The 27,432-nt window shown below is 40.6% G+C and overlaps 1 protein-coding gene across 4 annotated transcripts in view; it reads left to right on the top strand.

Moving 5' to 3' along the window:
* Positions 1-27,432, top strand: part of JAKMIP2 (janus kinase and microtubule interacting protein 2) — a 192,190-nt gene that overhangs the window by 107,813 nt on the left and 56,945 nt on the right. For all 4 annotated transcript variants that reach the window (XM_057541740.1, XM_007194192.2, XM_007194191.2 and 1 more), the window contains one exon: positions 17,767-18,042. In XM_057541740.1, coding sequence (XP_057397723.1) covers positions 17,914-18,042 — 129 coding nt within the window. In that variant the 5' untranslated portion in view covers positions 17,767-17,913. The remainder of the gene's footprint in view (positions 1-17,766; positions 18,043-27,432) is intronic.

Here is a 27,432-nt window from a genome sequence, read left to right as displayed (position 1 = left end):
CTACCACTCGAAGAAAACTATCGCTATTTGAATACCTGTCTTTATATATGTTACATAGTTACTATTCAACTATTGCTTTTTGTGTACACAAGTACTATTTACTTCATTTTAAATGTCTTAAAATCTTATTTTGTTGCAATCTATTTCTATAAAGTGCTTGGAAATTGTTTTCAAATGAATTGTGGAGTAAAGTTTAAAAATAGGTAAATCGATCAACGAATCATGAACAAAAAGATGGTATTGCTGTCCCTCACATGTGATTCTCTAAAAACAAATGGGTGTTTCTAATACAGCATCTTTGTTGGGTTTATAGACCCTCGAGTAAGACTGTCCATGTTATGTCCTAACTGTGCTGTTTACTACCTATATAATATTGCACAATTCATATTTCTTTTTTGAGCTTCTTTTTCCTTGTCTGTAATGCTTATAATATTGTGGATTAAATGAGAAAATGAATATCATTTAGCATAGTGCCTGGCTTATACTAAGTACCTGAAAATATTAGCTCTTGTTATCTCTTGGCACATGTATGCCTCCGTTCATCCCAGTGAGTTTGTTGACGGTATCCACAATCTTCCCAAGTCCCATGCACAAGGACTGGGTGTCATCTTCAATGTTCCCTTCTCTTTCTCACTGCTTCCCAACAGTCAGCATTTGTGTGGACCCTTCGCACATCACAGACCAGTTGGAGAAAAGTGTAGTGGTTTTAGTCCATAGACACTTCAGGCTCGGACACATCTTGACTATGCCACCTACCTAGCTCTGTGACTTTGAGTAAGGGACTTGACCTCCTATCAACTCAATTCTCTCATCTATAAATAAGGAGTAATAAATGTGTATATCTCATAATCTTGCTTTAAGTCTGAAATGGAAGGATGCACATAAAATGCTGCATTGTTCACTGCTTGGCACATAGTAAGTGCTCAATAAAGAGAAGACATTGCATGATGATGAAGAAAATGATGATGGTGAGATGAATAAGCATTCCTTTTGGTTAGGAAAGAAAAAGGCACTTCTGTTCCTCCATCCTAATCCAAACTTAATCTCTTTGTATCTGAACATTGGTAATGGATTCATATCTGTACCTCTAACCTCTAGTTTCTTTCTGTTTCATTCTGCCCTGCATATAACATCAAGATTAATCCTACTTTAAAAAAATTGCATCATGCCTCTTCTCTTAAAAATATTTATCAGATCCTCAGTACGTTTTAAACAAAATATAAAGTCAGTATCTAAGCAGTCAAGACATTCATAATTTACCCTCCCCTTATTTTTCTAGTTGTACATCCATTGGTTCCCCAGAATGAACCTTCCACACCAGATATTGTAATCTGCAATTATTCCTCACACTTACCTTCCACGTGTCCTACCTTTCTGCCTTTCCTTGATCCCTCCTGTTCATCCTCCATGTTCCAGCCTTAACTGTAAGGCCTTCTCTTTTGGTGAAGTTATGTATTTATGCAGCAATATTTATTCAGACTCTCCTTTGTGCCTGGCACTGTACTAGGCACTGAGATTCAACAAGGAGCCAGAGAGACATAGTCCTTGCCCTTGTGCTCCTAGTCCTTTTGTTCTCCTGCGTGTGTGTGTGTGTGTGTGTGTGTGTGTGTGTGTGTGTCCGTGTCCTCACCCCTTTGGCACATGGCATATGCAGCTTTGTTTGGTGGATACATATTGTATTATCTTCAACCCTGACATGATAACTTGCACATGATTATGATTCAAGAGGTAGATGCTGATCTGCTTTTTGCAATGATTTTCCTGTAACATATGGCCCACACGCTGGGGCTAGGTTGACTACTTTCCATTAGTCAACTTCACAGTCTTGCTTCCAAGATCCCATCAGTTTAAAAAAATGTAGTTAAACATTGGCCTCTGGGATAAAACTCAAAACAGAAATCTAAATGATAAAAAATAATAATAATCTATATTATTCTGTAATTTATTATACTACATGGTACCATATTATAACATAAGGAAGATATTGATAGCCAGTTTCTCTTTAGTAGAGCGTGGTAAATTAAATGCAGTTCTTTATAATAGAGCTATACTGTATATCCAAAAGTTATTTTTTTCAAACTTTATGTGCTTTTTACTCAAGTAATATTAAACTGTATAAATCTTAACACAGAAATTGTCCTGCCTTTTTTTAAATAGCAGGTACACATTATTCACCTCCTGTATATAGAAATTTCTGCTTATGTTTGACACTTTGCAAGGGTGCTTTTATGATAGTTTTTTTTAAAATTCAGGGTCTTTGAAAGCAGTCACCAAGGAAATAATAGCATAAGTTATATGTGTTTCACTTATACCTAAAATAGAAAGGCTTGCTATCAGTTATAAATACACTTCTCTGAAGCCCACTCCCTCCAGAGATCTGGGTATTTTTCTTTAATTTTACATACCAGTATTTTGGGTTTTTTCTTTTTGTTTTTTTAATAATAGTATACATATGAAGGAAGTGCCTACTTAGGCAGGGGCTCTGATGCATGTTTCTTGCTCTGTCTGACCTTGAATACACAATCATTTCCTGCTGATTTGAGATTTCTCCCCCATGTCCAATGAAGTTGGTACTCCTCACTCTACATTAGCTGTAAAATACTTTCAATCTAGAAAGAAAGGACATTGCAAATAAGAATGTGTAGCACTGGGAAAGCACTGGAATCACAACTAACTGCTGAACACTCATCTACAGGAAGACACTGGAACTCACGAAAAAAGATACCCCACATCCAAAGACAAAGAAGCTGCAATTAGACAGTAGGAGGGGCGCAATCACAATAAAATCAAATCCCATAACTGCTGGGTGGGTGACTCACAAACTGGAGAACACTTATACCACAGAAGTCCACCCACTGGAGTGAAGGTTCTGAGCCCCACGTCAGGCTTCCCAACCTGGGGGTCCAGCAATGGGAGGAGGAATTCCCAGAGAATCAGACTTTGAAGGCTAGTGGGATTTGATTGCAGGACTTCAAGAGGACTGGGGGAAACAGAGACTCCACTCTTGGAGGGCACACACAAAGTAGTGTGCACATCAGGACCCAGGGGGAAGAAGCAGTGACCCCATAGGAGACTGAACCAGACCTATCTGCTAGTGTTGGAGGGTCTCCGGCAGAGGGGGGATGCGGCTGTGGGAGTTCCCACTGTGGGAACAAGGACACTGGCAGCAGAAGCTTTGGGAAGTACTCCTTGGCGTGATCCCTCCCAGAGGTCACCATTAGCCCCAGCAAAGAGCCTGTAGCCTCCAGTGCTAGGTCGCCTCAGACCAAACAACCAACAGGGAGGGAACTCAGCCCCACCCAACAGCAGACAAGTGGATTAAAGTTTTACTGAGCTCTGCCCACCAGAGCAACACCCAGCTCTACCCACCGCCAGTCCCTCCCATCAGGGAGCTTGCACAAGCCTCTTAGATAGCCTCATCCACCAAAGGGCAGACAGCAGAAGCAAGAAGAACTACAACCCTGCAGCCTGTGGAACAAGAACCATATTTACAGAAAGATAGACAAAATGAAAAGGCAGAGGACTATGTACCAGATGAAGGAACAAGATAAAACCCCAGAAGAACAACTAAACGAAGTGGAGATAGGCAACCTTCCAGAAATAGGATTCAGAATAATGATAGTGAAGATGATCCAGGACCTCGGAAAAAGAAGGGAGGCAAAGATAGAGAAGATGAAAGAAATGTTTAACAAAGACCTAGAAGAATTAAAGAACAAACACCTGGAAGAATTAAAGAACAAACAAATAGAGATGAACAATACAATAACTGAAATGTAAAGGACACTAGAAGGAAGCAGTAGCAGAATAACTGAGGCAGAAGAACGGATAGGTGACCTGGAAGACAGAATGGTGGAATTCACTGCCGCCGAACAGACTAAAGAAAAAAGAATGAAAAGAAATGAAGACAGCCTAAGAGACCTCTGGGACAACATTTAATGCACCAACATTCGCATTATAGGGGTCACAGAAGAAGAGGAGAAAAAGAAAGGGACTGAGAAAATATCTGAAGAGATTATAGTTGAAAACTTCCCTAACATGGGAAAGGAAAGAGCCACCCAAGTCCAGGAAGCGCAGAGACCCCCAGGAGGGTTACACCTGAGGAGAAACACACCGAGACACATAGTAATCCAATAGACAAAAATTAAAGACAAAGAAAAATTATTAAAAGCAACAAGGGAAAAATGACAAATAATACACAAGGGAACTCCCATAAAGTTAACAGCTGATTTCTCAGCAGAAACTCTACAACCAGAAGGGAGTGGCACGATATATTTAAAGTGATGAAAGGGAAGAACCTACAACCAAGATACTCTACCCAGCAAGGATCTCATTCAGATTCAACAGAGAAATCAAAACTTTACAGCCAAGCAAAAGCTAAGAGAATTCAGCACCACCAAACCAGCTCTACAACAAATGCTAAAGGAACTTCTCTAAGTGGGAAACACAAGAGAAGAAAAGGACCTACAAAAACAAACCCAAAACAATTAAGAAAATGGTAATAGGAGCATACATATTGATAACTACCTTATATGTGAATGGATTAAATGCTCCAACCAAAAGACACAGGCTTGCTGAATGGATACAAAAGCAAGACTCATATATATGCTGTCTACAAGAGACCCACTTCAGACCTAGGGACACATACAGACTGAAAGTGAGGGGATGGAAAAAGATATTCCATACAAATGGAAATCAAAAGAAAGCTGGAGTAGCAATATTCATATCAGATAAAATAGACTTTAAAATAAAGAATGTTACAAGAGACAAGGAAGGACAATACATAATGACCAAGGGATCAATTCAAGAAGAAGATATAACAATTATAAATATATATGCACCCAACATAGGAGCACCTCAATACCTAAGGAAAATGCTAACAGCTCTAAAAGAGGAAATCAACAGTAACACAATAGTAGTGGGGGACTTTAACACCTCACTTACACCAATGGACAGATCACCCAAACAGAAAATTACTAAGGAAACAGAAGCTTTAAATGACACAATAGACCAGATAGATTTAATTGATATTTATAGGACAGTCTATCCAAAAACAGCAGATTACAATTTCTTCTCAAGTGCACATGGAACATCCTCCAGGATAGGTCACATCTTGGGTCACAAATCAAGCCTTGGTAAATTTAAGAAAATTGAAATCATATCAAGCATCTTTTCTGCCCACAAAGCTATGAGATTAGAAATAAATTACAGGGGGAAAATGTAAAAAACACAAACACATGGAGGCTAAACAATACGTTACGAAATAACCAAGAGATCACTGAAGATATCAAAGCGGAAATCGAAAAATACTCAGAGACAAATGACAATGAAAGCACGACCATCCAAAACCTATGGCATGCAGCAAAAGCAGTTCTAAGAGGGAAGTTTATAGCAATACAATCCTACCTCAAGAAACAAGAAAAATCTCACATAAACAATCTAATGTTACTCCTAAAGGAACTAGAGAAAGAAGAACAAACAAAACCCAAAGTTAGCAGAAGGAAAGAAATCATAAAAATCAGAAGAGAAATAAATGAAAAAGAAATGAGGAAAACAATAGCAAAGGTCAATAAAACTAAAAGCTGGTTCTTTGAGAAAATAAACAAAATTGATAAACCTTTAGCCAGACTCATCAAGAAAAAGAGGGAGAGGACTCAAATCAATAAAATTAGAAATGAAAAAGGAGAAGTTACAACAGACACCACAGAAATACAAAGCATCCTAAGAGACTACTACAAGCAACTCTATGCCAATAAAATGGACAACCTGGAAGAAATGGACAAATTCTTAGAAAGGTATAAGCTTCTAAGACTGAACCAGGAAGAAATAGAAGATATGAACAGACCAATCACAAGTAATGAAATTGAAACTGTGATTAAAAATCTTCCAGGGCTTCCCTGGTGGCGCAGTGGTTGAGAATCTGCCTGCTAATGCAGGGGACACGGGTTCGAGCCCTGGTCTGGGAAGATCCCACATGCCACGGAGCAGCTGGGCCCGAGAGCCACAATTGCTGAGCCTGCGCGTCTGGAGCCTGTGCCCCGCAACGGGAGGGGCCGCGATGGAGAGAGGCCCGCGCACCGCGATGAAGAGCGGTCCCCGCACCGCGATGAAGAGTGGCCCCCGCTTGCCGCAACTGGAGAAAGCCCTCGCACGAACCGAAGACCCAATACAGACAAAAATAAATTAATTAATTAATTAAAAAAAAAAAAAGAAAATCCTTAAAAAAAAAAAAAAAAAATCTTCCAACACACAAAAGTCCAGGACCAGATGGCTTCACAGGTGAATTCTATCAAACATTTAGAGAAGAGCTAACACCCATCCTTCTCAAACTCTTCCAAAAAATTGCAGAGGAAGGAACACTCCCAAACTCATTCTATAAGACCACCATCACCCTGATACCAAAACCAGAGAAACACACTACAAAAAAGAAAAATTATAGACCAATAACACTGATGACTATAGATGCAAAAATCCTCAGCAAAATACTAGCAAACAGAATCCAACAACACATTAAAAGGATCATACGGCATGATCAAGTGAGATTTATCCCAGGAATGCAAGGATTCTTCAATATATACAAATCAATCAATGTGATACACCATATTAACAAATTGAAGGATAAAAACCATATGATCATCTCAATAGATACAGAAAAAACTTTTGACAAAATTCAACACCCATTTATGATAAAAACTCTCCAGAAAGTGGGCATAGAGGGAACCTACCTCAATATAATAAAGGCCATATATGACAAACCCACAGCAAACATCGCTCTCAATGGTGAAAAACTGAAAACACTTCCTCTAAGATCAGGAGCAAGACAAGGATGTCCACTCTTGCCACTATTATTCAACATAGTTTTGGGAGTCCTAGCCATGGCAATCAGAGAAGAAAAACAAATAAAAGGAATCCAAATTGGAAAAGAAGAAGTAAAACTGTCACTTCAGATGACATGATACTATACATAGGTAATCCTAAAGATGCCACCAGAAAACTACTAGAGCTAATCAATGAATTTGGTAAAGTTGCAGGATACAAAATTAATGCACAGAAATCTCGTGCATTCCTATACACTAACAATGAAGGATCAGAAAGAGAAATTAAGGAAACAATCCCATTCACCATTGCAACAACAACAACAAAAATACCTAGGAATAAACCTACTTAAGGAGGTAAAAGACCTGTACTCAGAAAGCTATAAGACACTGATGAAAGAAATAAAAGATGACACAAAGAGATGGAGAGATATACCATGCTCTTGGACTGGAAGAGTCAATATTGTGAAAATGACTATACTACCCAAAGCAATCTGCAGATTCAATGCAATCTCTATCAAATTACCAATGGCCTTTTTTACAGAACTAGAACAAACAATCTTAAAATTTGTATGAAGACACAAAAGACCCCGAATAGCCAAAGCAATCATGAGGGAAAAAGAATGGAGCTGGAGGAATCAGAGTCCCTGACTTCAGACTATACTCCAAAGCTACAGTAATCAAGACAATATGGTACTGGCACAAAAACAGAAATATAGCTCAATGGAACAGGATTGAAAGCCCAGAGTTGACACCTATGGTCAACTAATCTATGCCAAAGGAGACAAGGATATACAATGGAGAAAAGATAGTCTCTTCAATAAGTGGTGCTGGGAAAACTGGACAGCTACATGTAAAAGAATGAAATTAGAACACTCCCTAACACCATACACAAAAATAGTGCTGAGTGCTGAGTGAAATTAAACTTGGGAGTATGTTGAATAGCAGCAAGGATCATGAAATCTCAGAATATGGCTTAAATAAAAATTTAGTTAACTTTATTCTTTATTTAACTGTTATACCAAGCTTTAACGTTTGCCTGAAATCAAAACAGCCATTCAGGTGCTTGCACAAAGCAAAGGAAATTTCCCATAATAAACCATATTATGAATCATCTTTGTTGAAATTGTGAAATATGTTCCTCATTCTCAGTATTTTCCTTGGATCTGGACCAGTGTTCATTAAATTGAACTTCATGGTGGTCATTGTGACAGGTACTATGAGTACAAAGATGAATGAGACAGTTTCACCCTCAAGTGGGACTCAGTCACCTAAAGAATAACTATGATTTAAATGAATTATGGCCATAGCCTGCTAAATGTGCTTTCTACATCTGTGTTTACCCCTTTAGTCCATTCCATCCTCAACTGCCAGAGGACTTACTAAAACCAGAATGTGATCAAGTCAGTCCCCTGTATGAAACTCTGGTGACTACACACTGCTGTGGGGATGAAGTCCAAACCCTTTAACATAATTTATACTGTTCTCTACCAACTGTTCCCTGCTTACGTCTCCAAGTTCATCTCTGAAGTTTTCCCATTTTTTTTACCAAGTTCTTGCCTATATTTTTCTCCAGAGCATCATTTATACTCTTTTTTACCCCTGGCCCTTCCTACTCAGTACTCCCTCTATCTAGAACATTCTTTGTTCCTACTCTAACCCTTAGCTGGCTGATTCTTTCTCATCTTACAGATCTTTGTTATATATCACTTTTCCTAAGTCTTTCCTGAACCACCAAAATGCCTGTGATTCCTTTCTCTTTTCATGTGTGCAGTTTTCACACTGCATGAAATCGCTGATTCCTCCTCTGGGAAGGACGGGACCCTGTCCCTCTTGCTTAGCACAGATACCCCCCCTCCAGATGTTTCACATACATTTGTGAATTGATGAATCAATAAATTAAGGAATGAGTGCTGAATACTATAAGTGTCTTTAAAGTGAAAATAGAAACCTAATTGAAGGAATAATTTATTCCACACAGGAGAGGGTGAAGAGGTGTGAAGGAAAGTGATATGAGATGACATTGGATCTGGCCCCCAAAATATGAGTAGGATGGCGTTCACCAGAGATTTGAGGAGGAAAAAGAAAGCCAAACAAGGAACTGCATTAACAAAGTTTGTAGAGCAGATTAGTTCTGGAAGAATCCTACTTGCTTTGGATTTCAATTTAGACATCATTTCTACCAAGCCTTCCTGACAACCCCCCTTAAAGAGGTTAGACGTCTCTTGTATGTGTGCTGAGAGCTCTTTTACTGTACATTTCATGAAGTATATATCTAATATGAAGATTTAAACCTGAGATCTAAAAAACAAATCCATCAGGAATAATAAATTTTGATTGTATTTATATTACATTCTTTCGTATGAAAAATTTAACCTGTTGACTGAATAATTTGTAGTAATAAAATAATTGCTATTATTATTATGTGATAAAGAGAGTAATTCGGTGGAAGAATAGGAGAGGAAAAAAGTAACACAAAGAACTATACAAGCCTGACGCATCCCAATCCTGAAGATGCATAATATCCACCATGTTGAATGTTAGCATTTCAGATACACTTTCTTCTAACAGATGTATAAAGGGTTAAGAGTCTTTTGACCCCATAGCCACACCACCACATTCCCTTTATATAGGAAAACTAGAACTCCAGGGTTGGACTGGCTTATATAGCAGCTCCCCTCCTTTATATGAAATTGCTGTGTTAGGTTCATGAATGCACAGTTCATGAATGTGTTTTCCTGCATAAAGAAGGGTTTAACATTTCTCTGCAGGTCACTGGGAATAAAGTAAGTTTAATTCATTCATTTCAAATACTAACAACATCTGACTCTAAAGCATCATCTTTGGAAAAGAAGTGGGGGAAAGGCTTAGACAAGCTAGCAAGGTTTTGGTGCAGTGGACATATCCAGATGTTAGTTATGGAGAAGTGTTGCATACACATGAACTCTAGCTATTTTATATTACAGTTGCTTTTCAAATCATAATTCAGAGGCAACAGCCTTATTGGAAACTCTTAAGATTAATATCGTCTTGTAGCTTAGGGCAGAACCAGCTGCAAAGCCAAGACTCCTGGGAACACTGGCCGTGCCAATGCAGGTCCTGTTTTGCCAAAAGCATAAGCATGAATTACTTTAGTCTTTTCAGGGATCTCTGAGCTTTTCCTAGTCCGTCTTTTTAACACAAAGGAATGATAAATTGTTCTTCTTCCCTTAAAATCTAAGCTGGCTTTTCCTGGATAGTTAGGTCCTAGAAAAATAATAATAATGATAATGATAATAATTTCTAATCATTTTTACACACTTTAGTTCATTTATTCCTTGCAAGAGCTCAGTGAGGTAAATATATCCCTTTCCAAATTTTACAGTAATGGAACAGAAGTTTAGAGAGTTTAACTAATTTCTCAAGTATATACATCTAGAAAGTTTGACTCAAAACCAATTTTTCTGATTTCAAATCTCAAGCTTCTAACCACTACATCCCATGATTCTATTTTTTTAAGTCCCCACTGACATTTTTATGCCTTTGCCACCTCTTTAGCCTACCCACAACCAGAGTGGAATCCTGCCCTTTCTTCCAGTAAGTGTTATTATAGCTAAGAGGCTTTGGAGACTGACAGATGTATATTTGAGTTGCAGCTCTGCCATTTCATAGCTGTGTAACTTTTTTCAAGTTAACTCCTCTGAGCCTCAGTTTTCTTATCTAAAAAAGTAGTAAGAGTAAATATCTGAAAGGATTAGTTGGGATTGTTAATGGGGATAATTTTGTGTACCTAAAGTGGTTGTACCTTAGCACAGTGCCTGGCCCAGAGTAAGAACTCAATAAGATAGGCAGGATCATTCAGCATCACCATCATTCAGGCTCAGCTCACATGCCACCTTGTCTGTTGTCTTTATGCTTTCTCAGTCCACTGTAAGCTACCCCAACAGCATTTACCAACTGTATCATCCACCGCATTCTAGAATTCGTTTTCTCTCTACGGATGTTCGTCTCTTGCCTCCTCCTCTCGGCCAGAAGCTAGTGGAGGGTGGGAATGATGCTTACAGTTTTTAACCTCTATGAAAAGCCAAGAATAAATAGAATATATAGTGCCTATATTTTCTTGACCACATTTTTGATAAAGAATTGTGTGATATTTTAGGGTGTGAGAGGCAGTAGAAAATGTAGCTGGACATCATATTAGGATTTCTAGGCTATTTTTACTTTCCTGGACAGACTATGCAACCAGGATTATAACCAAAGAACAGTAGCATAGATTCATCATATTTAAATACTGATTAATTGATTTAATAAATGTTTCTAATTTCTTGATTTTAATCTTGAAGTGTGTGTCTTAAAAAAAGAATGATGCTGAATGGAAATTTTTTAAAAGTTTATTTTATTAAAGTATAATGATTTACAATGTTGTGTTAATTTCTGCTGTATAGCCAAGTGATTCAGTTATACATATATATATATACATTCCTTTTCATATTCTTTTCCATTATGGTTTATCACAGGATATTGAACATCGTTCCCTGTGCTATACAATAGGACCTTGTTGTTTATCCATTCTATATATAATAGTTTGCATCTGCTAATTCCAAACTCTCAACCCATCCCCCCCACCTCCCTCCCCCTTGGCAACCACAGATCTGTTCTCTATGTCTGTGAGTCTGTTTCTGTTTCACAGATAAGTTCATTTGTGTCATATTTTAGATTTCACATATGTGATATCATATATATTTGTCTTTCTCTTTCTGACTTACTTCACTTAGTGTGATAATCTCTAGGTCCATCCATGTTGCTGCAAATGGCATTATTTCATTCTTTTTTATGGCTGAGTAGTATTCCATTGTGTATATATACCACATTTTCTTTATCCAGCTGAATGGAAATTTTAAAATCTGGACATTTTGTTATAAAAAATAGACACTGAGTTTCCCTAAACTCTAAAAGACATAAAAAGGCTACAGCTGGGAACAGATGATCCCAAGATTATTTCAAATGCAGTGTACTACTTCTAGTCTCCAAGAAGTGGTACCTGAGGAGAAATCATGGTGGGGAAGGAAAGAAGCTTCATCTATTTGTGTTAATGTCACTCTCCCTTCTCTGTGGTCTCTCTCTCAGGGGTTTTGTGCCAGCGCCTAAATAAGTCTGTAGAGAACCAAGAATATGAATGGCTTTTTAATATTTGAGGGCTTCCATAAGTGTGACACTTGAATTATCATTATTTTTGTGTATCCCTTGTCATTCTTACTCAATTTAAGCATCTTGAGGACAACACCTATAGGCTATTTTGTTTCTACCACCTTAGCCAATAGTTGAAATTGAAAGCACTCAATAAATGGTAACTCTCATATGTCATGAGCTGTGTTAGAAGATCTCTTACATTCTTTTATGTAATTGTCAAACAATCCAAAGCAATAGTTCTATATACTCCCACTCCTCTAGCCCCCATTTTAGAGATGAGGAATATTGACAGCTAGAGAACTAATGATTTATCCGAGATCCACATCTACTGAACACATAGGTGGAATTTAAACTCAGGTCTGTCTGACTCCATAGTCCATACTCTTAACCAGGAGTTCTCAGGGACACCTGTGCATCAGAATCACCTGGCAGCTACTATATCAAAATCTCTAGATTGGAGCTCCAATCACTAAAGCTCTCCAATAGATTTTAACACAACCAGACCAAAGATTTGGAAAGCTTTGTTCTCAAACACTACACTGTATTTCCTCCTCAATAAATGTCTACTGAATGAATGAATGAATGATGACTCTAACTCTTCCATTGATAATATATTCCTACATTAAGATTTGCTCTCAAGCAGTGGTCCTTATTTTAAAATGCAATTGCTCCTGACAGCCTGTCTCTAAATTTTCTGATATCTTTATCAGAGACTTGGTTGCAGAGAAAGTCAGCCTTGGTGGCTATGGGAGGTATCTGATTAAGGACAGGGTAGGACCAGAGGATAAGCTAAAATTCTCACCTTTGGTACCTCACCGCATTGCCTGAGGCTAGCACTACCATCATTGCAGCTAAGAGCTGGAAACCTAGGGATCACTTAAAATTCCTTCAAGTTTTTTTAAGTTATGAAGCCGTCTCCCCCTGCCCACCCCCCCACCAGGATTGGCCCTTAGTTGAACAAGGCTTCTGTCCCTCCTCCAGATCATCTGCTACATCAGATGTTATCAGCGACAAGGGCTCTGAGGGTGGCCCAGAAACATTCCATCTGTGTGCAGTGATCCCTTCAAGCTCTCCTTTATGCTCTGGAGCATGCTCCTTTGAGGGGTGGTGTCCCTCTGCATGTGACAGCCTTTCTTGAAGGCTGACCTCAGACTGCTTAAGTAAAGGCAGCACAAGTGCCCATCAACTGATGAAGGGATAAATAAAATTCAGTTTCAACCATACAATGGAATATTATTCAGCAATAAAAAGAAATGAAATACTGATACATGCTGTATTATGGGTGACTCTTTTGAAGTAGAAGAAGCCAGTTAATAAAAAAAAATCCACATATTGTATGATTCCATTTATACAAAATATCCAGAATAGACAAATCTATGGAGAGAAAAAGTAAATTAGTGATTGCCTGGGTTGGGAGAGTTTGGTGGGCAATGGGAAATGACTGCTAATAGGTATGGGTTTTCTCTTTGGCATGATGAAAAGTTCTAAAATTGATTGTGGTAATGGTTGTGCAGCCTTGTAAATATGCTAAAAAACTGAGTTATGAATTTTATGATATGTGAATTATACCTCAATAAAGCTGTCCAAAACGGGGAGGGGGCAGCACAAAGCAACAGAAGCATTTTAGTGAAATTATATATGAGAATCATGAGATTGCCAGGCACCCATCACAACTGGAAAAGACTTTGGAAAGTTGCTCTCCCACAGAGGGGTATGTAGGGCCATACGTATGAACAGCTGCTTACCTTAAGGTATCTATAAATTGATTCCATCCTCAACTTCCTGTGATGCTTTTTTCTCTCCTGAACATGTCTAATTTATTAATCCTATTCTTTTTTCCAGCTCTTATGGGATGAAGTTCACAATAATTCCCAGACTAGAAATATATGAAGTCAGGCACATATTTTATATTTTTTGAAAGGATTATAAATTAAAATGTAAAATATGGCTGTTGCTTTGCACATTCTTGCTGCAAGCAATGACAGAGAGCTGGTACTCGTTATTTACAATGGGACAGAAGAATGTAATGTTTAAAAGTAGGACGTGATTCCATCAAAGTCTCCATGTGACAGAGCTGCCACCTCCTTTTTCATCCCCATGGCCATGGCCCCATTCAGGGCTGCATTATTTCTCGCCTGGACCATTGAAGCAGGCTCACTAATTTCCTGCCTCCAGTCTCTCCCTCCTTAGTAACTCATCCTCCATCACACTGCTGGAGCTACCTTTCTAAAATGCAAATATGAGGCAGGCTAGCCCAGGGTACACACCTTGGGTCTCAGTTTCAAACTGCCTGGATTTGAATCTGGGCCTCACCAGCTTTCCACTCAGTCCTCTTAGGCAAGTTACTTAATCTTTCTGTGAATCATTTTATTTCCCCCCCCCCCCCCTTATTTTTAGTGAGGATTAGATGAGAGCAGTATTTTAATTGCTGAATCCAATGACAGGCTCATGGCAATCAGTCACTGTAAGCTTTTATTATTATTACACTTATATTCAAAGGCTGCTGTGTTTCTCCATTTCTACCTAATGAAGTCTAATCATTATGAATTAAATTTAATCATCGATTATTCAGGAGCCTGTGAAATCTAACCGCAGTCTCTCTTCTCCCAGTTCACAGCCTTCTCTACATACATCAATTGTGTGTCTCCATGTTTTTCTCAAGTTCCTTCCTCTGCCATTTGAGTATCTCCAGTTGGAAAAGCCCATTCTTCATTCAAGATGACGATATGGCCAGGAAGTGACTGGGAAGCTTTTCCCAAACTGCCCTTTCCTCTGTGTTGTGACAGCACCATAGGGGTTTGAGAGAAGTTGACCAAAGTGAGATATATTTTATAGGTAAAACAAACCAGACTTCCTAGTGGACCGGATAAGGGAAATAAGGGATAAAAAAAAAAAAAAAAAAAAAAAAAAAGGATGATTTCTAAGCTTAGATCTGGAATAACTGGGCATGTGCTGGTGCCATTTATTGATATGGGAAAACTTGGGAAGGATAAGGTTTTTTTGTTTGTTTTTTTTTAAATAGGATAGCATTTTTTTTTTTTAAATAGGGCAGAAGGAAAGAAGCTTTTTTATTTATTTATTTATTTTTGGCTGTGTTGGGTCTTCGTTTCTGTGCGAGGGCTTTCTCTAGTTGTGGCAAGCGGGGGCCACTCTTCATCGCGGTGCGCGGGCCTCTCACTGTCACGGCCTCTCTTGTTGCGGAGCACAGGCTCCGGACGCGCAGGCTCAGTAATTGTGGCTCACGGGCCCAGTTGCTCCGCGGCATGTAGGATCTTCCCAGACCAGGGCTCGAACCCGTGTCCCCTGCATTAGCAGGCAGGCTCTCAACCACTGCGCCACCAGGGAAGCCCAGGATAAGGTTTTTGAGGAACTAGTAAAAAAGACCTCTGTATTAGTTAGGTTAGGTTTGAGATACCAATTGGATGTCCAAGTGGATTTGGTAAGGAAGCAGTTGAATACATGAGTCTGGGGTTTGGGGAATGGTCAGGGCTATGGATATAGCACTGAGAGTCATAACGCTATAGGTGGGGCCAGTAGAGATAACCTGGACGAAGCCCTGGGGACCAGCAACATCTAGAGAGCAGCTAGAGGAAGAGAAACCTGTTAACTGTATATGTGTGAGTTTACTCACCCAGAATCTGCTTGGAGTTAAGTACTATCTTACTTATCTTTGTGCCTAGTGGTGTTTGTCATACAAATTTTCAATAAATGCTTGTTGAATTCATTTCAATTCTAAAAGCAAAGAATGGTAACCACTTAGATGTCTCCCAGCCATACACTTTAATGATTCTGAAACATGCGCAAAACAAGCATGAAGGACAACTCCAGCATCTAGCCGAGGGTGGAATATGATGGACAGGTCCGTGACGGCTGGAGACAGTTGGATCCAACTTCCTAACCTTTGCCTATCCCCTTTCCCTAGGGACACTCTCCAAAGGGCATGGCCCCAGTGCTCATGGATAAATGGCAGAAAGCCCAGGATCCCAGCATGGTCCTCAAGGCTGAATACCAGGGGTCTTGGTAGAGCAGCAGCTGCTAGAACATATGGGTCATCAGCAGGAATTCCCCTTAGTTCTGGACTGAAGCACCTAGATGTACACAATACTCAATTTTCTGAAAGGTTGCATGGGAAACTCTCTAGTATCTTCTTTATCTAGTCATGTTTTTTTGCATTGACTCTAACAGTTTAGTATTCATATTTTTCTTACCTCCTTGTTCCTATGACACATTTAAGAATTTGTAAATCAAGATACATCTCTCTTTTTTCTCTCCTCTTTCTACTGTTCTGACTAGGCCTTCATCATCCTTCACCTTGGCAAGTTTAATAGCCTTCTATCTGGTCTCCCTGCCTTCATTCTCTCCCCCACTCTGCCGCCAGAATAACCACGCCAAAGTACTGCTCTATTAGGGCATCTACCTGCCAAGAGCTCCTGCAGCTTCCTTGTTACTTACTGAAAAATAAATAAATAAATAAAAGGTTCCAAAATTCTAAGGATGGCATACCAGGTCTCCCAGAATCTATCATTTCCAGGCAACTTTCCAGCATTAATGCCCATCAACCATATCCTGGGTTGTAACTAATCAGGCCCTCATTTCCCCCAAAATAGTTACTATGCTTTCTGTTTGCTGTATCTTGGCACCTGCTGTTTCCTTCACCCAAGGTTCACCTGTTTCTCCACCTGTTACAATCCTACCCGCTCCTCAAGTTCCAGGCAATGCCACCGTCTTCAGGGAGCCCTCCTTACTCCTTACTTCTCTCTTGAGAAGGAGAAGTTCTTGTCTATATTTTTGAAACAACTAGTGTTTATTTCTTTACGGCAGTTATCAGATAGATGATGGTGATTATGATGAAGATATAGATAGATAGGTAGATAGGAATAAAGGTTTGTTGTTGTTTTTGCCTTGGAAAGCTAACACTTTCAATTTCAACATACTGTACTTAGCACAACATATACAAGCCTATTGACTAAATGAATAAGTGAGTGACCCAATTAACTCAGCATAATTAATCCCCACTTCTCCCAGTTTATCCACTGTATAATTCTAGATCTTTATATATCAGATTTTCTTAAAGTTGGGTCTCTCTGTAGGGTGACCATAGGTCATCACATAGGTGACTTCCTTTCACAAATACTAATTAAGTGCCTGGTATGTCCCAGGTCTTGTGATGGATTCTGAGAAGCAAGTTGTAAATACAAACACATTCCTGCTCTTACAAAGCTTACAGATTATGGAGGTGACCGCACTTGAATAACAAGGGCATGTATTAACCTGTGGGTAAGGTGGGAGGCTTCGGGGAGGAACTGATATGCCAGCTGAGACCTGATGGAGTCGTAAAGGTTAGTCAGACTGACCTGTCTGTGTGGCAGCGTGTGAGGATGAGGATACGGGGAGGACCATGTGAGGAGGCTGGGCAGAGGATGGAGAAAAATGAAAAGTCCTTATGGGAAGAGAGGAAGAATCAGAAAAAGACATTCCTTACGGCCAGGGTATAAGTGAGTGATGTGGAGGAGGTGAGGCTAGGAGAATGGGCAGGTTCAGGCATAAAGAGCACTCTGAGATGTGAAAGATATACTGATACATGTATTCATAGGTCTTTGAAGGGTTTTAAGCTGGGCGTTGACATGACCAGACTAGCCCTTTGGAAAGCCGGCCCTAAATTGATGCACCAAGTGGACGGGAGCCCTCGGGATGGGGCTCGCGCAGGCGGCTCAGGCTGAGTGCCTGGCGGGCACATGGCCCAGGTCTTGGTCACAGCAGTAACTGCTTTCTCTGCCTCTCCCAGGGCTTCTAGGACAGCGGCTGAGGAGACCTTCCCGAGGGGCAGCACGCAGTAGCTGCTGAGCCATCGCGCCCGGGAGAAGCAGCAGTAACATGGCAGCCCCTGCTTGAGAGGAATTAAACACCAACAGACTCCATTCCGAAAGGAACCATGTCCAAGAAAGGGCGAAATAAGGGCGAGAAGCCCGAGGCGCTCATTGTCGCCCTTCAAGCTGCCAACGAAGACCTCAGGACCAAGCTCACAGACATCCAGATAGAGCTGCATCAAGAGAAGTCCAAGGTGAGTGGGGCTCCCCGAGGCTGCAGCCTGGGAGGCTCTGGCCCGGCTCTGCCCGCTGGCCTGCCTCAGTGGGCTCCTGTCTGCTGGTTGCCAGAGAGGGCAACAACCCCTGGACAGGGGGAGATTCCCTGTGTGTGGCGGGAGGGAGTTGAGCACAGGATACACAGAACATGAGAAAAACCTGCCTGTGGGGCTGAGCTCTGCCCCCCCAGGGGGCCAGATGTAAAAATTGAGACCACACCTGCCCCCACCAACACCTCTGGACACTTAATAGGCATACGGCCTTGGGTAGGTTCCACCCTTGCCCTCTGTAGTCATTTCCCCTGTGGCATTTCTCAGATGTGTCCCTGGTGTCACTCCACTGCTCAGAACCCTGCAAAGGCTTCCTGCCTCTCAGTCACAGGACTTTCCCCACCACTGCAGGACTCTCCCTCCAGCTGTCTCCCAGGCCCATCTCCCACTGCTGTCCCCCAGATCACTCTGCTTCAGCCTCTTCGCTGGAGCAGGAGACATACGCCCATCACATTTGGGCCTTTGCCCTTGTTCTTCCCCAGTCAGCGGCATGCTCCTTCCTCACCTCCTTCAGGTGTCAGCTCTAGTACAAGCATCTGACCACAGTGTCCAAAACAGAGCACTTCCTGGGCCCACGTACTCCCTAAGGCCTGCCTCTTCTTGATTCATCTCAGAGCAATTTCTATGTTTATTTATTCACTTGTTTAGTGCTTCTCTCTCCCCAGTCAAGTGCAATCTCTATGACAACAGAGTCTCATCTTACCTCTCTATTCCTAGAGCCTAGATAAATGTCCAGAACTGAAAAGCTCAACATATATTTGTTAAATGAGTAGATGAATGACATGACCGAAAGGTGATTTCTTCCCTATACCTTAGCTTCTTCATCAGTCACATACTGTTATCCTGTAGAGCTGGGATGAGGTTTAAGTTAGACAAGTACAAAAAGGAGTTATGCGGAGTACGTGAGAAAACTCATGTCAGATGCTCAGAGAGCAAACTCTGAAAAAAAACTTCATAGTAATATCTCTTCTAAAATGCTGTATGCTTGAGTCAGTTTCTAACTAGACTTAAGAAAGTCTCTTTACTTCTCTGAATCTCATCCCTTAAATGAATATGCTAACACTTATCTTACTAGAGTGGTATGGATATCAAACAGGGTCACGGACAGGAAAGCATTTTGAAATATGTGACAGGCATAAGACATTTTTGCAAACTAGAGACAACCAGGTCAGCATAAAGTTGCCTTAAAGAGATAACGCTTTGTGCAGTAAGGAAATGTTCTTGATCAAGCTATAGATCACAAACCAACAGATATCCAGTATCTAGTATTCTTTTTAATCTACCTCTTCTTCTTTGACATTACTATTACATTTTAATTAGTTATTTTCACCCAAATCTATTTCTCCTGGTTTGAGCAATAATAAAGCTTGGATTGGCCAAAGCTCCTGGCCTCCTGTCTCAGCTAAGCCTTGACCTTGGATAACCAGACCCCAATGTAAAGTTTGTGAAGGATATTATAGTTTCCACGAAGCTAAAAGGAATGTGATGTCCAAAAACGAAAACAAACAAAGAAACAAACAAAACCCAAAAACTTTTGTGTAAGAGTCAGAAAACCAGAATATTGTCTTCATCTCTCCTTGGAGACAAATTTCAGTGTTTCAATACCTCGATCTGTAATTCAGTGACTGAATCTGTTTCTCCATATCTGTGTCCCTCAAGCATCACTGGGCATTAGAATAACCTGAGGGAACTTATTAAAAATTGAGATCCCTGGGCCCACAACCCAGGGATTCTGATAAAGTAGGTGGGTTAAGGATTGGGACTGCAATTCCAGCAAACAGTCCAGGCAATCCCCATGGAGGTGGTTCTCTGCCTTCACGTTGACAAACACTCCACTCCATGCTTCCTTCCAGGTTGACAATCTATAAACATTTCATTGGTTTTAACTTTCCCTGGGGCAACATAACATTTCAAGGGAGGCAGACTCCTTTAATTGTAGAAACAACAGAATGACAAACTACCTTCATGGGAAGAAACCTATCCATCTAAAGACCGGCAACCATAACCTGCCACTGATTTACAGAGAGTAAACTCATGAGATTTTAAAGAGGCCGAGGCCCGACAGACCCCACCCTGCCATTTTCCACACATTCAAGCCTTTTAAAAGGAGTAACTCTTGACCGCGGACAGAGCTGTTTATCCTGCCTGTTTATCCAGGGCCTGGCCCTGGTGTCTAAGCCAGCAGGTCAGGGGTAATCTCCCTTTCCTCTGACAAGAGACGAGAAGCCAGGCCCTGGAATAAAAGCACTGCCCTATTGTCCCCTCTGCTGCCCCCTCCCCAGTCTCCCTCTCTGCGGCAGTTAATTACAATCCCAGCACAGGGGCGACAGCAAAGCCTCACCGCCTGTCAGCAGCATTCCCCAAAGAGCAAAGGGAATTTAGAGGGCAAACAAGTCATAAAGCAGTCTTATTAAAATAAATACGATTGTGTTTCCAAAGGCCCAAGCTTTAAGAGAGAGAATATGAACAATGCCAACATGTGAATTCACACTCTCAGTTTGGCTCCAAGGCTATGATGATAAAATGACAATTTAGCCACTGGGGAATGGACTAGCTAAAGAGCGGAAACCTTTGGAGCGATGGGGCATTACTCATTTTTCCAGAAAGACAAATCATCCCATTGACATTTGCAGAATAGATTGTAGTAGAGCAGAGTCACAAATGCTAGACTTTTTTGAATGTTTACTATCTGTCACACACCATAAGAACTGCATTTCCTCCTGACATAATCCCAGCTCTTTCCCTTAGCGCCTGAGTGACCCTGAGCAGGTTATGAAATCCCTCCGCATCTTCCTTTCCTCATCTGTCGTATGGGATAATAGTCGTGTTTACTTCCTAAGTATGTGTGTGTTATTTTTTGAGGAGTTAGTGTCAAACATGTTGTGTTATAATTCAGTTATCTCACTTCATCCTCACTACCATTCTCTGAGGTGGGCATTGTTGTGATCCACATTTTACAGATGAGGAAACCGAGGCTCGGTGAAGTAAAGCAATTCACCCAGAGTCACATGCTAGTCGGCGACAGAGCTGAGTCTTCAACTCCCCTTCTCTCTCCTCTCAAGCCAATGCTCTTTTTTTTTAATATGTTTTTTCCCCAGTTTTATTGAGATATAATTGACATATCACATTGTATTTGTTTTAGGTATACAACATAATGATTTGATATATGTATAAATTGTGAAATGATTACACAATAAATCTAGTCAGTATCGGTCACCTCACATAGTTACAAAGTTTTGTTTTCTTGTGATGAGAACCTCTAAGATATACTCTCCTTGCCACCTTCAAATATTGTTAACAGGATTGTTAACTATAGTCGCCATGCTGTACATTACATCCTCAGAACTTACTTATTGTATAACTGGAAGTTTGTACCTTTTGACCCCCCTCGCCCACTTCTCCCATCTCCTACATCCTGCCTCTGGCCACAACCGCCAGTCCATTCCCTGTATCCATGAGCTCTAATTTTTTTTTTTTTTTAGATTCCACACGGTATCTGTCTTTCTCTATCTGACTTATTTCACTTGGCATAATGTTGCAAATGACAGAATTTCCTTCCTTTTTATGGCTGAATAACATTGTGTGTGTGTGTGTGTGTGATATATCACATTATCTTTATCCATTTTACATCAGTGGACACTTAAGTTGTTTCCATGTCTTGCAAAGCCTATGCTTAAAATATGTGAAGGTCTGGAAAATACTGAAAAGTTTAGGCAGAGGAAGAGAGAATGTAAGAACTTTTCTTTACACTATTGTGCAAAATTTCAAAGGGAGAAACAAAGTGAGAGAGGGAGTGGGAACATACCCCTATCCTTCTCCCACAGATACCTGCATTTCCACTGCAGGGAAATGAAACAAAAATACTAGACACAGTCAACTTCTGGTGAGTAGAAATTATCTAAAAGTTTCGCCAATCGCTGATAGGAATAACCATGCAGATAGGTAGGTCATCTTGACTGGACTCCAGGCATAAGGGCCAAGAGGATATAACTGTGAAGAGCCTGTGGTGGATAGGAAAGAACACAAGGTGGGGTCTTTTTTTAAAATTAATTAATTAATTAATTATTTTCTTATTTTTTTGGCTGCGTTGGGTCTTCGTTGCTGTGCACGGGCTTTCTCTAGTTGCGGCAAGCGGGGGCTACTCTTTGTTGTGGTGTGCGGGCTTCTCATTGCGGTGGCTTCTCTTGTTGGGGAGCATGGGCTCTAGGCGCGCAAGCTTCAGTAGTTGTGGCTCGTGGGCTCTAGAGCGCAGGCTCCGTAGTTGTGGCGCACGGGCTTAGTTGCTCCACCGTATGTGGGATCTTCCCGGACCAGGGCTAAAACCCGTGTCCCCTGCATTGGCAGGCGGATTCTTAACCACTGCGCCACCAGGGAAGCTCAGGGTGGGGTCTTCATTCTGGATGATCTTGTCATTTCTGGGCCTGCACTTGTGCATCTATAAAACGAGCAGATTGTAGACAACATAAAAGAGCTAAGGTCCTTGCAAAACGGTCGGGATTAGTTAGGAAAGGAAACTGCTTTAGCTCTTCGGGACCCTTCCCTGACCACCGAATTAGATGACACTGTTCCCCTAGTTCCCTGTAGTCTATCACATCGCCCTGTAATACTTTAATCACAGGACTCTGTACTGTCTGAAGTTATGTTATTCGTTTATTTGCTTGTTTATTGCCTGCTGCCCCCACCCCAATGAAATATATGCTTCTGTGGGTAAGAGACCATGTCTGCTTAAGGGATCCCCTAAGTAAGGTATCCCCAGAGCTTGCATTGCTGCCAGGCACATAGGAGACATGTCCTACTTGTTGAATGAATTTCCATGGTTCTTTTTAAGACATTCCCAACAACCCCAAGGGATAAGTACATTATAGTATTTATTTAGGTGGGCAACCCCAAGCTTGGGTGGAGAAAGTATTTCCACCCAGGTCTGTTTTTCTTAGAGCAGCACTGAGCCATTAAGCCATGGTATTTCCCTGTCTGTCTGCTCCGTGGACACCATGATCCGCTGCTCAGGGTGTGTAAGCACAACAGGGATTGCTGTGAGATGTGAAATCCACCCACCCGATTCCCCAGGGTTTGGTCTTCTCCCTCAGAGGCAGCCTGCAGCTAGGGTGAACCCCACAGGCACAGAGGGGATGAAGCAGGAGCAGAGGACAGGGCTCCAGGGGTAGGGGCAGTGGGGCAACAGGCCTGGGATGCAGGCTCTGGGAGGATTCGGCTCCAGACAGCACTTGCCACCTTGGACAGCCCTGCAGACTGCCAAGCAGTCCTCACAAGAGAGCCTGGGACGAAGGCAGCATGCGATACTATTCTGATTTCACTGAGAAACAAAATGAGTTCTAACCATGTAACTCATTTGCTCCCAGTGACACAGCTAGTAGAGCAGCCAAAATGGGAATTCCCGTCTTCTCCAAGGCGGTGATCAAGGTAATGCTGTCTTATTCCACCGCACTCTGTTGCCTTCAGGACACTCTCAGAAAATCAGCCAACCTTCTCTACCCTCAGGCTAGTACTCTAGAGCTTCCAGGTTCAGGGACCACACTGGGCATCCAGTATTTCTTGCTTTCTGCAAATTTCGTTTTATTTTCAGGAAGCCTAAGTAGCTAAAAGCAAGAAATGAAAAGAGAGAAGCTTCTATTACTTCCCCAGCCTGTATAAAATCTCCCTTATGGATCAAGTTCCTGTGGCGGCAGCCTTTCCCTCTTCACATCTCCTGTTGGAGAGTTACTCAGTGCCCACGAAAATCCCTGCCAGCCTACCATGAGTTTAGATCTCCAGCAACATCCGATGCAGATAATCCAAGCTGAACCTTTTGCTAGCTTGTCTTGTCTTGATAACCTCTCTACCCTCCTTATCTTCGACAGGCTGTCCAGTGTTTAATCGTAGATTTCTAAGGTCACATTAAAGCTCAAACACCACCCTCTTTATCTTGGCAGAATTTACAGTGGCATTTTTCAAAGGCCAGAATAGAATGAGGACAGAAGAAGAAAATATAATGTGAGGCCTGGGAGGGCTAGTCATGAATTTTCTTCCTTCTGTCATAGTGGAAGCTTTCCCCAGCCGGATTAAATTTTCCTAATGATCTTTATTTATTTTATTTTATTTTTTTGATAACACCTCTAGGGTAAAAGGGATATGGGATGTGTACCATTCAAAGCTCTGTTCAGTGCTCACCCCCTGGCCCTGTCCCACCCCACCCCCCAGTCCTTCTTCGTACACATAATCCAGGTGTCTTCCCAGTTAAGATTAGACGCCACCAGGGGACTCAAGACATCTTGAGGAAAATGTTATCTTTGAACATCTCTTTCTATTAGGAAAATAGTTGCTATGGTCTTGATAATGTAATAATAGTAACATTCGTCTTACTACCATAGTATGGGTATTTAGATTTATGTTGTTGTTGGTATTAGTATATCATTGCATGATATAATATTAATATATGCTATAATGTTCATCAAAATTAATATCTAGTATCTACCATGTATTAATAATTATTAACCTCCCATGTGTTCCAGCCTTTCCAAAGGACTTTTGCTACATTATGGAAGTCAGTCCTCGCAACAGTCATATGAGAAGGATATCACCAATTCTAGTTTACACATGAAGAGACTGAGGCTGAGTCAGGGGCCCCAGCTTGCCCAAGGTTTCAGAGCAAACTAGGAGATCTGGGATCTGACCTGACCTGGCTCCTGGCCCACACTGGACTCTGCTCAGCCTTCTTTATATTGTGCTTATGTAGAGCCTGTTTCCCTCTTTTCTCATCAGAAATTCAGGTGCAACAAATACTACCTACATCATAGAGCTGCCTAGGAGGTTAAATGTACTGATAGGTGTAAAGCCTTTAAAAATTACCTAACCCATACATAGTAAGTTAAACCCTCAGTGAATGCTTACTCTTTACGTGATCGAGCTGAAATTTTTCTCCATGAAACATTTCCACTAACAAAATTGATTCTCTCTCCAATCAACTAAATAATTTTTTCCATTTCAAAGTATTATCATCTTCACATTTTTTCACTGTTACTCAGGGGTAGTTCTTCATCTTGTCGTATACTCATTCTCATGATTTACATTAAGATATTAAGATCTGTTTCCTTAGTGGTGCAATCTAAGCTGCAAATAATTTTCAGAAAATGATTTTACTACAAAATTTCTATTGGTTCTTTTTTCCTCCCAGATGTCAGTCACATTCTTTGTATCTCCTTCACAGTGAAACTCTTCTCCCAAGCCTAAAAAAATCATACCTAGAAATCCTGCCAAAAATGACAGCTTCCATGACAACCAAAATAAGCAGACATAAAAAAATGCCAAATGTAATTCAATACCTTTGAATTTTCTTTGAGTTCTATGGATTCCTTTTATGTGATAGACAAAAAGGCCAGTGTTAGTTTTGTCTTCATGCTGGAATATATTTCCCATACACCTGTATTTTCACTTTTTTTTTCTTTTTCATTCATTTCCTCTCCAGTCTACACACAAAAGATTAGTGTTTATAAATAAATTTGAGAGAAATTACAGTCACAAAGTGGTACAATCTAATGCACCTGCAGAGAATTTGACAAATAATTTTAGATCAAGAGTATCTCCTCTTATATCCAATAATAATATTATTACCTTACATTTTATAGTACTTTACAGTTCAAGCTACTTTCCCATTCACTATCTAATTTAATCCTAAAAATAATTCTTTTACAGATATTTTTAAAATTGTAATCAAAGATCCTCAGGATAAAGCAACCTTCTTAGAGACAGCAGATGATGAAATCAAAATACAAACCCAGAATTCATTACCCTTTATCCATTTTCACTACAACTTTTTTATTGTTTTAGGAAGAGTTGCTAAAATTCCCTTAGTAACTTGTTACCTATCAGCTCTTAATGGTCATGATACTGTTCCAAATGCCTAAGGAACATAAATAGTCCTGCTGAAATTGAAGATGATCAGTTTCCTATCACTCAAGCTAAAGTTAACTTCCCCAAGGTCCTAGATGGAAGGTAAATTACAGAGTTTCTAAATCAGTGAAAAATAAGGCCCCTCTTGTCAAAAAGTGCATTATCTAAAAGAAGAATCAGCAAACATTTTCTGTGAAGGGAAAAATAGTAAATATTTTAGGCTTTGTGGGCCAGACAGTCTCTGTGGAACTACTCAACTTCATTGTAGCATGAAAGCAGCCATAGGCAATATGGAAATAGATGGGCCTGGTTGTGTTCCAATAAAACTTTATTAACAAAGACTGGGGGTGGGGCAGGAAAGATTTGACCTATGAGCTGTTGTTTGCCCACTCATGGTCTAGAAGATACTTCTTCAGTTCATTGTAGAAAAATGGAAAGTTAGATTTAGGTTTTCATCACTGAAGCACTGAGAGAAACATCAAACAGAGGACAGGCAAACATTATATGTTAGGGGTTTTTTTGTTTTATTGTTTTATACAGGGAAGGGATGGATGAGGGCTGCTCTGGGTAACAGTGCAAGCCTATGTTCTCTAAAACGTTGACAGGATATATTATTCCTGCCTCTGGTTACAAGGCTAGCCAGGGAAACATATTGGCTTACATTCTTTAATTCCGCACATACTCTTTGTCTTCTTATCGTGTGTTGTGCTGACAACCATTGGGTAGACAAAGATGAACAAGGCTCACTGGCAGCCTTCTAGGAGTTTCCAGTCTGAGGTGAGGTACGAGAGGAGGTGGTGAGGACAGACAAGTATGTAAAAGAAAATACAGCATAAAGAAAAATGTGGAAGAGACCAGTAAGGAGGTATTAGCAAACTGCACTGAGAAGACAAATGCAGGAGAAATAAGCTTGGTCCTGGGTGATCGGGGTGTCATGATCAGAGAGGGTGACATTTAGTTGGGTCATGAGGAATGAAAGGATCCCAAAAGGAGCTGAGGGAAGGGCAGGTCAGGAAGAAGAAACTCAGGTAGGCACACAGGTACAGCAATGTAGGGCATGTGCAGAAAATAGGATAATCCCCCGTGCCTGGAGAGGTAGAGTGAGGAGTTGACATGGGAGCTGGAAGTCCAACCAAGTCTTCTGAGAGCTGAAAGATGCAGCTGAAGTGTTGGGATTTTATTCCCCAGCAGAAAGGAGTCCTGGCACATAAATCAGATCATAACAGGACTTTACTAAGAGAATGTCAGCAGCATTGTGAAGAAAGCTCGGTTCATTAAATGAACCTCCAAGAATTCTGGAGCAATGCTGTCCAAAAGAGATATAATATGAGCCACAAACACAAGCCACATATGTGATTTTCAAATTTCTTATGACCACAATTTTAAAAAGTAAAACTAAACAGAATTAATTTTAATAATATACTTTATTTT

This window comes from Balaenoptera acutorostrata, chromosome 2, assembly GCF_949987535.1.
Source record: "Balaenoptera acutorostrata chromosome 2, mBalAcu1.1, whole genome shotgun sequence".
In the NCBI taxonomy this organism is placed as follows: domain Eukaryota; kingdom Metazoa; phylum Chordata; class Mammalia; order Artiodactyla; family Balaenopteridae; genus Balaenoptera; species Balaenoptera acutorostrata.
Note: the sequence above shows the minus strand (reverse complement) of the source record. Positions and strands in the feature narration are given on the sequence as shown.